Source organism: Amblyraja radiata, chromosome 5 (assembly GCF_010909765.2).
Source record: "Amblyraja radiata isolate CabotCenter1 chromosome 5, sAmbRad1.1.pri, whole genome shotgun sequence".
Classification (NCBI taxonomy): domain Eukaryota; kingdom Metazoa; phylum Chordata; class Chondrichthyes; order Rajiformes; family Rajidae; genus Amblyraja; species Amblyraja radiata.
Genome location: NC_045960.1, coordinates 80,088,637 through 80,104,041, shown reverse-complemented (window position 1 = coordinate 80,104,041; position 15,405 = coordinate 80,088,637). Strand labels below are relative to the sequence as shown.

At 43.9% G+C, this 15,405-nt stretch overlaps 1 protein-coding gene across 7 annotated transcripts in view; it reads left to right on the top strand.

The window, feature by feature from the left end:
* Positions 1-15,405, top strand: part of lpin1 (lipin 1) — a 121,217-nt gene that overhangs the window by 50,418 nt on the left and 55,394 nt on the right. For all 7 annotated transcript variants that reach the window (XR_004412061.1, XM_033021577.1, XM_033021580.1 and 4 more), the window contains exon 4: positions 10,412-10,746. Coding sequence is in view for 6 of the 7 variants with exons in the window: in XM_033021577.1 (XP_032877468.1) it covers positions 10,412-10,746 (335 nt within the window). In the remaining variant the exon portion in view is untranslated. The remainder of the gene's footprint in view (positions 1-10,411; positions 10,747-15,405) is intronic.

Here is a 15,405-nt window from a genome sequence, read left to right as displayed (position 1 = left end):
AACTGCCTTTCCAATTTTTATGCATGTGTGGAAATCTTGCGGTTGCTTTCTTATCAGTCTAAACCAGCATCTGCAGTTTCTTCATACACATTGATAGCTTCACCACTGACTATTGCAATGTACAGGCCATTTTATTGTTGTTGCCTTCCAGGTCAACATTAAGGCTATGATAATAATAAACTTTATTACGGACTCAAGGTCCAGACAAGGGGCAACATTACATTAAAAAATGCATTGCATATCAAATATCATAAATATATATAAAATCATGGTATATCACATAAAAACATCATAATTTATATTTAACAAAAACCCACAATACTTAAGTTAAAAATCCAGATTAAAAGATGATCAATGTCCTACAACAAGACAACGATACCAGTGTCCCAACAACGGATTCGTAGTGTGTAGTGCTAACCCTTATGTTTGTCAAGGCCACAATAAGCAAATTTTTAGAGTCATTTATCTTAAGAAAGAAATTAGAAAAGCTAAAAGAAGATATGAGGTTGCTTTGGCAAGTAAGGTGAAAGTAAATCCAAAGGGTTTCTACAGCTATATTAATAGCAAAAGGATAACGAGGGATAAAATTGGTCCATTAGAGAGTCAGAGTGGACAGCTATCTGCAGAGTCAAAAGATATTGAACAATTTATTTTCTTCGGTATTCACCAAGGAGAAGGATATTGAATTATGTGAGGTAAGGGAAATAAGTAGAGTAGCTATGGAAACTATGAGATTCAAAGAAGAGGAAGTACTGACACTTTTGAGAAATATAAAAGTGGATAAGTCTCCAGGTCCGGACAGGATATTCCCTAGGACATTGAGGGAAGTTAGTGTAGAAATAGCAGGGGCTATGACAGAAATATTTCAAATGTCATTAGAAACGGGAATAGTGCCGGAGGATTGGCGTACTGCGCATGTTGTTCCATTGTTTAAAAAGGGGTCTAAGAGTAAACCTAGCAATTATAGACCTGTTAGTTTGACGTCAGTGGTGGGCAAATTAATGGAAAGGATACTTAGAGATAATATATATAAGCATCTGGATAAACAGGGTCTGATTAGGAACTGTCAACATGGATTTGTGCCTGGAAGGTCATGTTTGACTAATCTTCTTGAATTTTTTGAAGAGGTTACTCGGGAAATTGATGAGGGTAAAGCAGTGGATGTTGTATATATGGACTTCAGTAAGGCCTTTGACAAGGTTCCTCATGGAAGGTTGGTTTAGAAGGTTCAATGGTTGGGTATTAATGGTGGAGTAGCAAGATGGATTCAACAGTGGCTGAATAGGAGATGCCAGAGAGTAATGGTGGATGGTTGTTTGTCAGGTTGGAGGCCAGTGACTAGTGGGGTGCCACAGGGATCTGTGTTGTGTCCACTGTTGTTTAATAATAATAATAATAAATTTTTATTTAATGGGCGCCTTTCATACATCTCAAGGACACCTTACATAGTAATCGGAATAAAAACATATAATCGGAGTAAAACAAGTAATTAAAGACATCACAATGACACAAATTAAAAACAGAATTCAATCCAAAAACAGAAAATCAAAAACACAGTGTGAAGAGAGAGCAGCGGCAACCAAATCGTGCCAGCGTCCACTCTCTCTTCACGGCAGCCATCTTGGACACAGACCTACAAGACTACAGTTAGACAAAAAAAAATCATCCCCCCACAGTGGATAGCACTGTGGAGGAAGGCACAATGTCCAGTCCCCACCCCATGTTCACCCCAAAGTCAGGCCTATTGGGGCCACCGCAGTTGCCTCTACGGAGGCCCGATGTCCCTGGCCGTTCTCACCGGGTGGTCTTGCCCCGGCGTCGGGAGAGTCCTTTCGGCGGCTGGGCCACTTGGAACGGCCGCTTCTTGGTTGGAGCCCGCGGCTGCCGAAGCCGACAAGGCCGCGTCGGTTTGGCGCTCCTAGGCTCCAGATGAAAAAGTCGGCGCCCGCTCTCCTCACTGCCGCCTTGCCGCCTCTCCGCACGCCGCCTCTCCGCTCCGCAAACCCGCAGCCCGGAGATGTTGCTCACGGCGGTCCAGCTCGCCAGAGCTCCAGCGCGGCGACCCAGGCAAGGCATCGCCCGCTCCGCTCCGCTCCAGCGCTCCAGCGCTCCAGCGCTCCAATGCTGTGCCGCCACGCAGGCCGAGGTGCTGGGTGGTTCCCGCCAAGAAACGGCGCTCCAAGCCCGCTGGTAGGCCACGACGACGGGTCGACGGGCAGCCCGGAAAAAAGGCTGCCACACCGACCAGGTAGGGACCTATAAATAAAGTAACACCTACCCCCCCACATTAAAAGACCATATCCCCTACAAACAAAAAAACAGGACTCACTAAAAACTAAAAAAAAAACGAATTTAAGACGGACGGCTGCTGCTAGCAGCCGTTCACCAAGATGGCTCCTCCTCCCGTGATTTGTCATGTACATCAATGATCTGGATGATGGTGTGGTAAATTGGATTAGTAAGTATGCAGATGATACTAAGATAGGTGGGGTTGTGGATAATGAAGTAGATTTTCAAAGTCTACAGAGAGATTTATGCCAGTTGGAAGAGTGGGCTGAAAGATGGCAGATGGAGTTTAATGCTGATAAGTGTGAGGTGCTACATCTTGGCAGGACAAATCAAAATAGGACGTACATGGTAAATGGTAGGGAATTGAAGAATGCAGGTGAACAGAGGGATCTGGGAATAACTGTGCACAGTTCCCTGAAAGTGGAATCTCATGTAGATAGGGTGGTAAAGAAAGCTTTTGGTGTGCTGGCCTTTATAAATCAGAGCATTGAGTATAGAAGTTGGGATGTAATGTTAAAATTGTACAAGGCATTGGTGAGGCCAATTCTGGAGTATGGTGTACAATTTTGGTCGCCTAATTATAGGAAGGATGTCAACAAAATAGAGAGAGTACAGAGGAGATTTACTAGAATGTTGCCTGGGTTTCAACAACTAAGTTACAGAGAAAGGTTGAACAAGTTAGGGCTTTATTCTTTGGAGCGCAGAAGGGGACATGATAGAGGTCTTTAAAATGATGAGAGGGATAGACAGAGTTGACGTGGATAAGCTTTTCCCACTGAGAGTAGGGAAGATTCAAACAAGGGGACATGACTTGAAAATTAAGGGACTGAAGTTTAGGGGTAACATGAGGGGGAACTTCTTTACTCAGAGTGGTGGCTGTGTGGAATGAGCTTGCAGTGAAGGTGGTGGAGGCAGGTTCGTTTTTATCATTTAAAAATAAATTGGATAGTTATATGGACGGGAAAGGAATGGAGGGTTATGGCCTGAACGCAGGTATATGGGACTAGTGGAGAATACGTGTTCGGCACGGACTAGAAGGGTCGAGATGGCCTGTTTCCATGCTGTAATTGTTATATGGTTATATGGTAAGTCAGTGCCATGTTTAGCTTTAAAGCCAAACTGGTTATCTGTGGAGTTAACAAACTCATTTATTCTATCCAGCAGAAGTCTTTCTAAGACTTTTGACAATATGCTGGCTAAAGCTATGGGCCTGTAATTATTTAGGCTGCCTACTTTACCAGCTTTGTCCTTACTGACTGGCACTAACAGGACAGACAACATTGAGTCTGGTAACAAGCCATGAATCATAAAGCCAGTAAAACAAATAGCTAGGAGAGGAGCTATCCTCATACTCGCATACTTAAGATGTTCAGCAGAGATATGATCCAAGCCACTTGCTTTGTTGTTGGACAGCTTGTTCATGGCATGATGCACCTCATGTGACATAATCACCATCGAGTCATTACTCTCAATATTTTCCACCCTATACAAGTCACCTTGGACACAGTTGAATAAAGTACTATAATGTTGTCGCCATAACTCCGCGACATCAGCTGTTCCGGAGATTCCATCTTCAGTACATGGTAGAGATGTTTTGCAACTGCTAAGAGCTCTCCCTTCCTTCCAAAAATCTGTAGCATTGTTACTTAGCAGCTTCTTAGCCATGGAATCAGCCCTCATAGCTTGCTCATTTTTACAGATGAAGCGAACATATACTTATACCTTGCATTAGTGAGCTTCTTGTGCTCAAACACAGGCCCCTGTCTGGGTCTACCTGCCATAGTTATCCTTAATTACTATATTGTGTAGGCAACATTGTGTGTCTGAAACAGCACTGTACTCTGAGCCCTGTGTAAGAGGAAGTTACTAAGCGGACAGAAACAAATCACCAGATGAAATAGTCTCTGCTGCCTGTACTCATCTTCATGCACTCGGTTCCATTTGCATAATTGGAACCAAGTCTGTGAAGCTGAGCATAACCAGGGGATGCAGCACCTGCATCTGTTCCAGCGCTGGCACCAACATCCAGTGTCATCCTTGGCACTTTCTGCTTCATTTTATTTGCGTGATTACTTCCTAAGCGGCAGGCATTATTTGACCCCATACTACTCACTCACTTTACAATGTCTTTAGTCCATAATCATCCTTTGTGCATGGTACCAGCATTCCTTAGAAACCCGTGTTATAGAAAACTGTGTTCTAAATCAATTATGTCAATGGGGAAAAGGGAGTTGGTGGCCATTGAGTTCAAGGCTCTCAATAACAAACTTTCCATGCAGGATTTTCAAAATTCATGGTCTTTTCCATAACTACAGGTACTTCTGAATGTTTGCATTCAATGAATAGAATATAACGTGATATTAGGGAACACTATTTCATGGGCAGTGTTGCTTATAATGCAATTTTGATCACGAGCTAGACTAGAGAACTACTTGAAAGTTACTTTGGAAATTGACAAGCTGCAAATAAAGTCCAGAATGTTTTTATATATCTTAAGAACTCAGTATCAGTTTCACAGCCATTGAAATTGACAAGCAGATGCACTCATTGACATTTGTGCAATGATACTCTATTAAACAATGTAATGTATAGCCCTTTTAGTATTTTTAGCTTGCAGTAACAAAAATAACATTTTTGTAATTTTACTTTTTAAAATGCTGCAGGGAAAAAAATTATTTTGTTATTGCATGTCTGAAATTTTCTAGCCCGTAACCCCCTTTTCCCTTTGACACAATTGTTTTTTTAACACTATTTTCTATAAACATAGAAAAATTGGTACAGGAGTCGGCCATTCGACCCTTCGAGCCAGCACCGCCATTCAATATGATCATGGCTGATCATCCAAAATTAGTACCCCGTTCCTGTTTTTTCCCATAGCCCTTGATTGTTTTAGCCCTAGGAGCTAAATCTAACTCTAACACGCTCTTGAAACATGAAGTTTCTTATAAGCTTAGCTGTGGCATTATAGCAGAACTATCTGTGCAAGTTTATTTTTGTTACCCTGGCTAAAACTATTAAATGCTGTTTGACACATTGTTTTATAGAATATTCCAGGGTCAACAGATGCGATCACTAGTCAATTTCAGTGGCTATCCATGGTAAATTTAGCAGCTTTGTTCTGCTGAGACAACGATCTCTGATTACTACTTGGGGGCTACATGGAAATGTCTTCTTCCCTAAGTTTATTTTTCTCTGCTTGCCAATTTACAAAGTAACTTTCAAGGGCTTCTCTAATTCCTGATCAAAATTGTGTTGTAACAATTAGGATATAGCACGATAGCTGAACTACCTTGTTTTACAAGAATGTTGTTTCAACTAATTCTTCCTGCGTGATATTTTGCCTTGGTTATGAAAACAATGCAAAAATGTAGATATTCGTACAATGGTGGGTTACTGAGCTATGAATAGCTGTTGTTTGTTATTATCCATAAAGAATTACCATAATATACTTAAAGAATGATAATTGTAGGTCCTGTCTGACAAGGTTTGAGGCAACAGCAATGGAATTTAAGTCAAGTCAAGTCTATTTGTCACATACACATACGAGATGTGCAGTGAAATGAAAGTGGCAATGCTCGCGGACTTTTGTGCAAAAGACAAACAACCAAACAACCAAACAAACTATAAACACAATCATAACACACATATTCTTTTACATAATAAATAATGGAAGGAAAAACGTTCAGTAGAGTTAGCCCCTGGTGAGATAGGCGTTTACAGTCCGAGTGGCCTCTGGGAAGAAACTCCTTCTCAACCTCTCCGTTCTCACCGTATGGCAACGGAGGCGTTTGCCTGACTGTAGCAGCTGGAACAGTCCATTGCAGGGGTGGAAGGGGTCTCTCATGATATTGTTGGCTCTGGAGTTGCACCTCCTGATGTATAGTTCCTGCAGGGGGGCAAGTGAAGTTCCCATAGTACGTTCGGCCGAACGCACTACTCTCTGCAGAGCCTTCTTGTCCTTGGCAGAGCAATTCCCAAACCAGATGGACAAGATGCTTTCCACCGCCGCTGCGTAGAAGCACTGGAGGATCCTCGGAGACACTCTGAATTTCATCAATTGCCTGAGGTGGTAAAGGCGCTGCCTTGCCTTACTCACGAGTGCTGAGGCGTGTGATGCCCATGTCATATCCTAGGAGATGTGGACTCCCAGATATTTAAAACAGTTCACCCTATCCACAGGATCCCCATTTATCCACAATGGAGTGTACGTCCTCGGATGATGTGTCCTCCTAAAGTCCATGATCAGCTCCTTTGTTTTTTTGATGTACAAGAGGAGGCTGTTATCCTGGCACCAGAGTGCTAGACCAGCCACCTCCTCCCGGTAGGCCTTCTCGTCGTTGTCTTAGATCAGGCCCACCACCACAGTGTCATCAGCAAACTTAATTATTGAGTTGGAGCTGAACCTAGCCACACAGTCATGTGTGTGCAGGGAGTACAATAGGGGGCTGAGGACGCAACCCTGGGGCGATCCTGTGCTCAGGGTGAGGGACTTCAATGTATTCCCTCCCATCTTGACTACCTGGGGCCTGGCGGTGAGAAAGTCCAGGACCCAGGCACACAGGGAGGTGTTGAGCCCCAATTCCATTAGCTTCCCGGCCAGTCTGGTGGGGACTATCGTGTTGAAGGCTGAACTGTAGTCTATGAACAGCATCCTCACGTAGCCCCCCTTCTGGCTGTCCAGATGGGAGAGAGCGGTGTGCAAGACCTGGGAGACCGCATCGTCCGTGGATCAGTTCGGACGGTATGCGAACTGCAACGGGCCCATGTTCCGAGGGAGGAAGGTGCAGATGTGTCTGGTGTTATGGTTATAGTTTCAGTTCCACTGTTGTAATATGTAGAAATCAGGTGATGATAACTGAGTTCATTTTCCCAGAAGTTATGATCTGGGAAAGTAAATTGGAAGATTCTTGTAATAGGAATTTGACGTTATATTTTGACTTTGATTTACAATCAATGTTTTCTTTCCATAAGGGCTTGAACTATCCAAAGTGAACACAAATGTTATATTTAAGGCTTTTCATATGTGTTTTAATTTGTATACATTTATTTCTGTGGACATTGCTGCGCATCCAACAATGGTGGCTATGTGATATATTGTAGAGTGCAAAAAGTCATGACAGCTTTTTGTGCATTGGATGTGTTGAAGGGGTACCAATTAGTCTCATTTCCTGTCTCCTCTTTCATGGTTCAGCAAATTCATCTTTTTCAAGTTGACACCATTTAGCACCATTTTGAAAATAACATTTCTTGCAGCACTCTTTCTGTAAGTGAATTCAAATTCAAAGCATCTTGCTGTCTTAGTTTCTAGAGCATTCATGCTTCTCTAAACCCCTTCTGTGCCATCTCCCACAACCTCTTCCAAAATTGGTTTTGTTTGGCTTAAGGCCAGTATAACAGCTGGAGCTAACAGTTTCATGTTACCATAATATTGTGACTGGAATGTTAAATTCTGTTAATCAGCAGTTTTAACAATAGACAATAGATGCAGGAGTAGGCCATTCGGCCCTTCGAGCCAGCACCACATTCAATGTGATCATGGCTGATCATCCCCAATCAGTACCCCTTCTCCCCATATCCCCTGACTCTGCCATCTTTAAGAGCCATATCTAGCTCGCTCTTGAAAGTATCCAGAGAACTGGCCTCCACCTCTCTCTGAGGCAGAGAATTCCACAGACTCACAACTCTCTGTGAGAAAAAGTGTTTCCTTGTCTCCGTTCTAAGTGGCTTACCCCTTATTCTTAAACTGCAGCCCCTGGTTCTGGACTCCCCCAACATCGGGAACATGTTTCCTGCCTCTATCGTGTCCAAACCCTTAACAATCTTATATGTTTCAATAAGATCCCCTATCATCCATTTAAACTCCATACAAGCCCAGCCGCTCCATTCTCTAAGCATATGACAGTCCCGCCATCCCGGGAATTAACCTTGTAAATCTACGCTGCACTCCCTCAATGGCAAGAATATCCTTCCTCATATTAGGGGACCAAAACTGCACACAATACTGCAGGTGTGGTCTCACTAGGGCTCTGTACAACTGCAGAAGGACCTCTTTGCTCCTATACTCGACTCCTCTTGTTATAAAGGCCAATATGTCATTCGCTTTCATCACTGCCTGCTGTACCTGCATGCTTACCTTCATAGACTGATGAACAAGGACCCCCAGATCCCGTTGTACTTCCCCTTTTCACAACTTGACGCCATTTAGATAGTAATCTGCCTTCCTGTTTTTGATACCAAAGTGGATAACCTCACATTTATCCACATTAAACTTCATCTGCCCTGCATCTGCCCACTCCCCCAACCTGTCCAAGTCACACTGCATCCTCATAGCCTCCTCCTCACAGTTCACACTGCCACCCAGTCTTGTGCCATCTGCAAATTTGCTAATGTTACTTTGAATCCCTTCATCCAAATCATTGATAAATAGCTGCAATCCCAGCACTGAGTCTTGCGGTACCCCACTAGTCACTGCCTGCCATTCTGAAAGCGACCCGTTAATCCCTACTCTTTGTTTCCTGCCTGCCAACCAATTTTCTATCCACGTCGGCACTCTGCCCCCAATACCATGTGCCCTAATTTTGCCCGCTAATCTCCTATGTGGGACCTATGTTTCCATTCTTGCCTTGCTTATGTTTCGCTTGTGATGTAGGAGGTAATTTACCCCACTTGGTTCCCTATAAAAGAGAATAGGATATATGTCCATCGACTCCCCCCCCCCCCGATTCCCCTGCACAACAAGGTAGTATATCTTTTGGCACATGAAAAGGAGTAGGAGCACTCGGGTCATGGGGAAAACATGCAAACTTCACCTGCAGCCGAGGTCACCTGAGTGGCTGGATCTCTGTGGTAGCCACATTCCCTGATGTACCGCTGTGCCCTTGCTCTCCCTCCAATCCCCTCGCTCTTTCCCCTTTCAAGATTAATGTAAGCCGTTGAGGTGGTGGGTGAGTGGGTGTCCAGTAGTGTTTGGAGGAGAGGACATCCAACATTTGAAGCAGTAAGATGGTCTTTTGAAATTATTGCAAAACCTATTTTAAAATACTGCAGAATGACAAACAATAGTACAGCTGAAACTTGTATTGCACTTCGTGTTTGTCTAGCATAAGGACATCAGTTTGACTCCGACAGTAAAGGACCTTGGCACGCAAATTACGCGACCTTGTCGTCGCGTTGAGGCGCACGGGCATCCTATGGGCGCGCGTGGCCGGTCCCACTGAGAAGCGTGGAGGGGTATGTAGTTCTGCGCGACATCGCGCGGGGCTCCAAAATTTTGTAGCGAACGAAAACTTTGCGCGCCAACGGCCTGTCATGTAACTGACGGCCAAAGTGGGACAGACCCAAGATCCTGGCGTGATGCAACGTCTCACCTACAACAGCAGCAGAAGCAGGCAAACGATTGCCGAACTCGGCCTGGGGCTCACGGCCGTTGCGGTCCGAATCTGCCCCCACTTCTATTCCCAGAGCGGGGCAAGAAAATTGACGATAGACACAAAATGCTGGAGGAACTCAGCAGGACCGGCAGCATCTCTGGTGAGAAGCAATGGGTGACGTTTCGGGCTGAAGAAGAGTCTCGACACGAAAGTCACCCATTCCTTCTCTCCTGAGATGCTGCCGGTCCCGCTGAGTTAGTCCTGCATTTTGTGTCCATCTTCAAATGACGTCACGCGCTCCAGACGGCTGTGCGGGCGCATGAAATCACGCGCGAACTTCGCGGGACCGTCGCGCCTCAACGCGACCACGAGGTCGCATAATTAGCGTGCCAAGGACACGTAAGTGGGACAGGTGCTTAAGTCTGTACCTTGGAGGTGGCCGAGAAGTTGTATACCACTAACCATTAAAATCCAACAGGAACAAAAGTATTGTTGCTTACCCATTAAGATTGAGAAATAAACCAGTTGCTGTTCAGTTAAATTGTTTACCTTGTACCTAAAATGCATAGCACAATGTTGACCCGCTTGATCCAATGAGTTCCTCCAGCAGTTGTTTTTTTGCACTTATTTGCCCTAGGTCATTTAACAAAAGTACATGTGACATAGCAGGAAATAAGCTTAATTTTGAATATAGTCAGTGATACACACGGGTAAGAGGGCTGCAATTGAAATAATAATTTATTGTCTTCTAGGTAAATGTTCCTTCACACCTTGCCACTTCACCTATAATAACTTCTGAAGGTGCTGCATTGATGGAGGCCGCAATCGGAAGAAGCTTTCTTGATAAGCAGAGAAACCTGGAATCTACTGGAACCTTGCAAGCTTCAACATCTGTTCACATTACACCATCTTCTTTAGAAAACCAATCGAGCAGCAGCTCTGCGAAGAAAAGAAGAAAAAAGAGACGCAAATCAAGGCTTGATAGCATAAGGAGAGATACTGTTGGTGATACGTCAGAGAATGAAGACATGTTTCCTATTGAAATCAGCTCTGAAGAAGAGGCGGAATTAACTGAGACTTCAACAAGGTATGTAACAAAACAATTCTCATCAGTGCAGATAAAAAATGTATAGGGTTTTTATAGTTCTGTTCCACGAACCTGTAGCTTTGGACGTGAAGACATTTTATCCACTTGTTTATGGTCTTCCCTTGAAAGATCAATTATGGTGAATTTAGTCTTTGGATCCATTTTGACAATTTTTGGTTAGGAGCCATATGAATTTTTTTTTTGTTCCACCCAGCACTTGGATTGTTTTCTCGGGAACGCTGGAGTTTGCTGGGAGATTTGATAGGAGTATATACAATTATGGAGGACATGGATAGGGTAGACAGTCAGAACCTATTTCACAGAATGGAAATGTCGATATACTGCAGGGCATATTTTTAATGTGAAAGGGGCAAAGTTTAAGGGAGATGTGCGGGCCAATTTTATTTTTACCTAGAGGGTGGCGAGTTCCTGGAATGTGCTGCCGGGGGTGGTGATGGAGGCAGATACGATAGTGGCATTTCAGAGACTTTTGGATAGATGCATGGATATGGAGGGATATTGATTATGTGCAGACGGATAAGGGTTGGTCTTGGCATCATTTTCAGCATGGACATTGCAGGCTCAAGGGCCTGTTCCTGCGCTTACTATTCTTTGTTCTATATTTTGCTTTCATAAATAATTCAATTCAATTCAATTCAATTCAACTTTAATGTCATTGCACAAATACTGAGTATGGGTACAACGAAATGCAGTTTTGCGTCAGTCCGTAGTAGTGCAATATAGAAATTTAAAAAAAAAAGAGGATACAGAATAATAAAAAATACAGAATAATTAAACAATGGGGACGGAGGGACTGGAGGAATCTATCGGCGGGACTCCGAGTTCAGCAATGCGACGGTATGATTGTAGAAGCTGTTCCTCATCCTACTGGTACGAGACCTGAGGCTCCTGTACCGCCTCCCTGATGGGAGGAGGGCAAACAGTCCATGGTTGGGGTGGGAGGGGTCTTTAATGATCTTCCCAGCTCGTTTCAGACACCGTTTTCGGTGGAGGGCATCCATGGCAGGGAGTGGGGCACCGATGATGTGCTGCGCGGTTTTCACCACCCGTTGTAGTGCCTTCCTGTCCGCAACAGTGCAGCTGCTGTACCATACCGTGAAGCAGGCGGTCAGGATGCTCTCGATGGTACACCTGTAGAAGTTGGTCAGGATCTGGGGGGACAGGTGGGCTTTCTTGAGCCTCCTCAGGAAGTAAATGCGCTGCTGTGCCTTTTTGATCAGCTTGGAGGTGTTGAGGGACCAGGACAAATCCTCCGAGATGTGTACCCCGAGGAATTTGTAGCTGGAGACGCGCTCCACCTCAGTCCCGTTTATGTGGATGGGGGTATGTCTGCCCCCTCTGACCTTCCTGAAGTCGACAATAAGTTCCTTCGTCTTCTTGGAGTTGAGGACGAGGTTATTATTGGCACACCAGGTTGTCAGGTGCTGGACCTCCTCTCGGTAGGCTGACTCATCGTTGTCACTGATCAGTCCTACCACCGTGGTGTCGTCAGCAAACTTAATGATGGCGTTGGATCCGTACTTAGGGATGCAGTCGTGGGTGAAGAGGGAGTAGAGGAGAGGGCTGAGCACACAGCCCTGTGGCACGCCGGTGTTCAGTGTTATAGTGGTGGAGGTGAGGTTGTTGACCCTAACAGACTGTGGTCTGTTGGTGAGGAAATCCAGTGTCCAGTTGCAGAGGGAGGTGGAGATGCCAAGCCCGCTGAGTTTGGTGATCAAGCTGGCGGGGATGACAGTGTTGAAAGCAGAGCTGAAATCAATGAACAGCAACCTGATGTAGGAGTTGTTGTTGTCCACGTGGGTCAGGGCAGAGTGTAGGGCCGCCGATATGGCGTCCTCTGTAGACCTGTTGGCCCGGTAGGCAAACTGATGGGGGTCCAGTGTGGGGGGGAGGCTGGCTTTGATGTGAGCCAAGATCAGCCGCTCAAAGCACTTAGCAACTGAAGATGGTGTATTTTTTTGTGACTATAAGTCTCTCTAGTTTGACACACACACACACTGAGGTTGTAGTCGGTCTCCTACTTGGTCTAGTACCAGTTAAGTGGGACATACTACAAGAGCCTATTAGAGCATCAGAATTTAAAAACTTTTGAAAATTAACTTCTTGTTAGTCCTTCTCAATCAAATCAAATCTCCTTCCTCTGCATTACGCTCCCTTCTGAACTCCTGTTGCAGGGTCTTGACCTGAAATGTTAGCAATTCCTTTCCCCCCACAGATGCTGTTCAACCTGTTGAGTTCCTCCACCAGTTTCCTTTTTTTTTTTTTTTTCATCCGGTAGAACCTGCCCAGTGTGTATAAATTTCTTGTCCATATCTATCTGCTAACTAAAGTGTCTGTAACATGATGATGGGGCTTGATGGTAGCTAACATTGTGTACAATTATTTTTTTAGCTTAATGGAGCATTGTGAGTACTTGGTCAGTAGTTATCAGTTTAATGTTCTTTATTGTCACAGCTCGTTTGGAGATGGGAGCTAAGACTACCTTCTGGCTGCTCCAACGGTCTATGATGACTTGCTTGGTTTGGAGGCATTTTCACTAAGAGGCCGTGGGGGGTAAAACATATTTCCTGGGGTCAATGATTCAAACTGACAACCTAACAATAACATGATTAAGACCAGTTGGTTTTATTTGTCCATGCAAAGTTAATAAATGATTTGGTCAATTAACATTGGAACAGACTTGAGGCCTTGTTATAGAAGCAGAAAATTGTGTACGTGAGGCAGCATCTGTGGCAAGGGAGAAAGAGAGAGACCCGAATTAATGTTCTGGGTCAATGACCCTTCATTAAATATTTTTGTACAATCTGCTTCTTTGAATTGTAGATTAATACAGTCTATGTGTGAGCCTCTTTTCCCATCATTCTAGTTTGCATTTATATCTTTAGAGCAGCTGCTTGAAAATATCTGGAACTAACAGAGTAGGTTGCATGGTAGTCTCCTCTGCTATACGATTCTATGATTCCACGACAGCTGATTAATGCACAGTGAGTGTAGAATGTAAGAACATTTCATTCTTTAGGATGCCAGCGACTAAGTTTAGTAGCAAGCTGCATCCAAATTAGACTTGGTATTTGTTTTGTTGATCATTGCTTACGTACTGAATGTCCCAAGGATCATCCAGCACTTGTGGTGTCACTTTTCAACGTTGTATGTCATGTAATAGATTTTTAAAGCCCCAACAGTCCTCAAAGATTTCCTTGTTGATAATCTCTGGCATTTTGCATCAATTATGATTTTTGAATACAAAACCGGGGCTAATCTTTCGCCTCTGCTAATGCTCATACCAGGATTTATATCTAGTTTTCCCCAGCACTAGCTGAGCCTGCAGCTGCAACAGCAGTACCTTCTGCCCTGCTGCTGCCCTGCACTGATGGACGCTGCACGGTGTCCTGTAGCACAGCAAGATCTTCTACAGGTATGCGGCTAGGATGCCTGCACCATTCAACCCAGCGTAGTCTCAGTGATCCCAGTTCAATGGGAGAATCTGCTGCTGGGAGAAATGGTTTGTCACTCCCAATATTTAATCTAAGTTGATTTTCTTATATGAATGTTTCTTTTAGTGCAACAAAAAAATGTGATTTTAAAGTTTTTTAACATGACCCACTTGTTACTAAATGTTCGATTGTCAAGGACATTCAGAAATATTCAGTGGTTCCAGTTGAGTACGTGAGGCATGAGGGATAGATTCACCAGCTGTCAAAGCCTTTTTGAGTGCAGTTGGCTGTTTGTGGGCCCCTCTGCTGCACTAGCTGGTAACCAACGTGCTGTGATCTAACCTACCAGAGATAAATTGTCTAAAGGCAGCCTGCAGTAAACTGCAGAGTATAAAGCGAGACCGCTGATGATTCTGGGGCAACAATAAATTTACTCTTTTATTTTCTTTGAAGAAAAAATCTTCTGTGACTGCAAGGGATTTCTCCGGGTGCTCTGTTTCCCCCCCACATTCCAATGGCATGCAGGTTCGTAGATTAATTGGCTTCTGTAAATTGCCCCTAGTGTGCAGGACATAGAACTGGTGTACGGGTGATCGATGGCTGGCGAGGACCGAAGGGCTGGTTTCCGCGCTGTATCGCTGGATTAAATGCTGGACGAAGGGTCTTTGACATGACAGATTAACCTGTTTCTCTTTTCACATCTGCTGCTTGACTGTCAGAATATTTCCAGTATTTTCTGTTTCCATTTCAGACTTCTAGCAACTGCAGTTTTTAGATTTCTATTTTTTTCTACAGGAGTTGAATTTATGAAAATACCTGAGTACAATGCCCCTTAGTGCCTAGTACAGCTCACTGCAGAAATGACTGGAGACCAGGAGATCTATGTTTCATATATATAATATGCCTTGGTAATCACGTCTGAAATCTAAATAAGTTACAGTCGCATGTCTGTGGTAACTTTAAATGTGTGCATAGGTATTTGTTTCAGAATGAGAACAAAACAAATGGTATATATTTATGCATTCAATCATTTGCAAATATTGTTCAGTGCTGGACAGTTCTTAATAATCAAAATATAAACTTGAATCTGCATTTCACATTAACTCCAGATAGGGATTAAAAACAGGTTTGTCCAAGCTGCCCTGCTCATTTTCAATACCTTTTTCATAGTTTTCAGAGAATAGTTCTCTTTTTTCAGTTTACA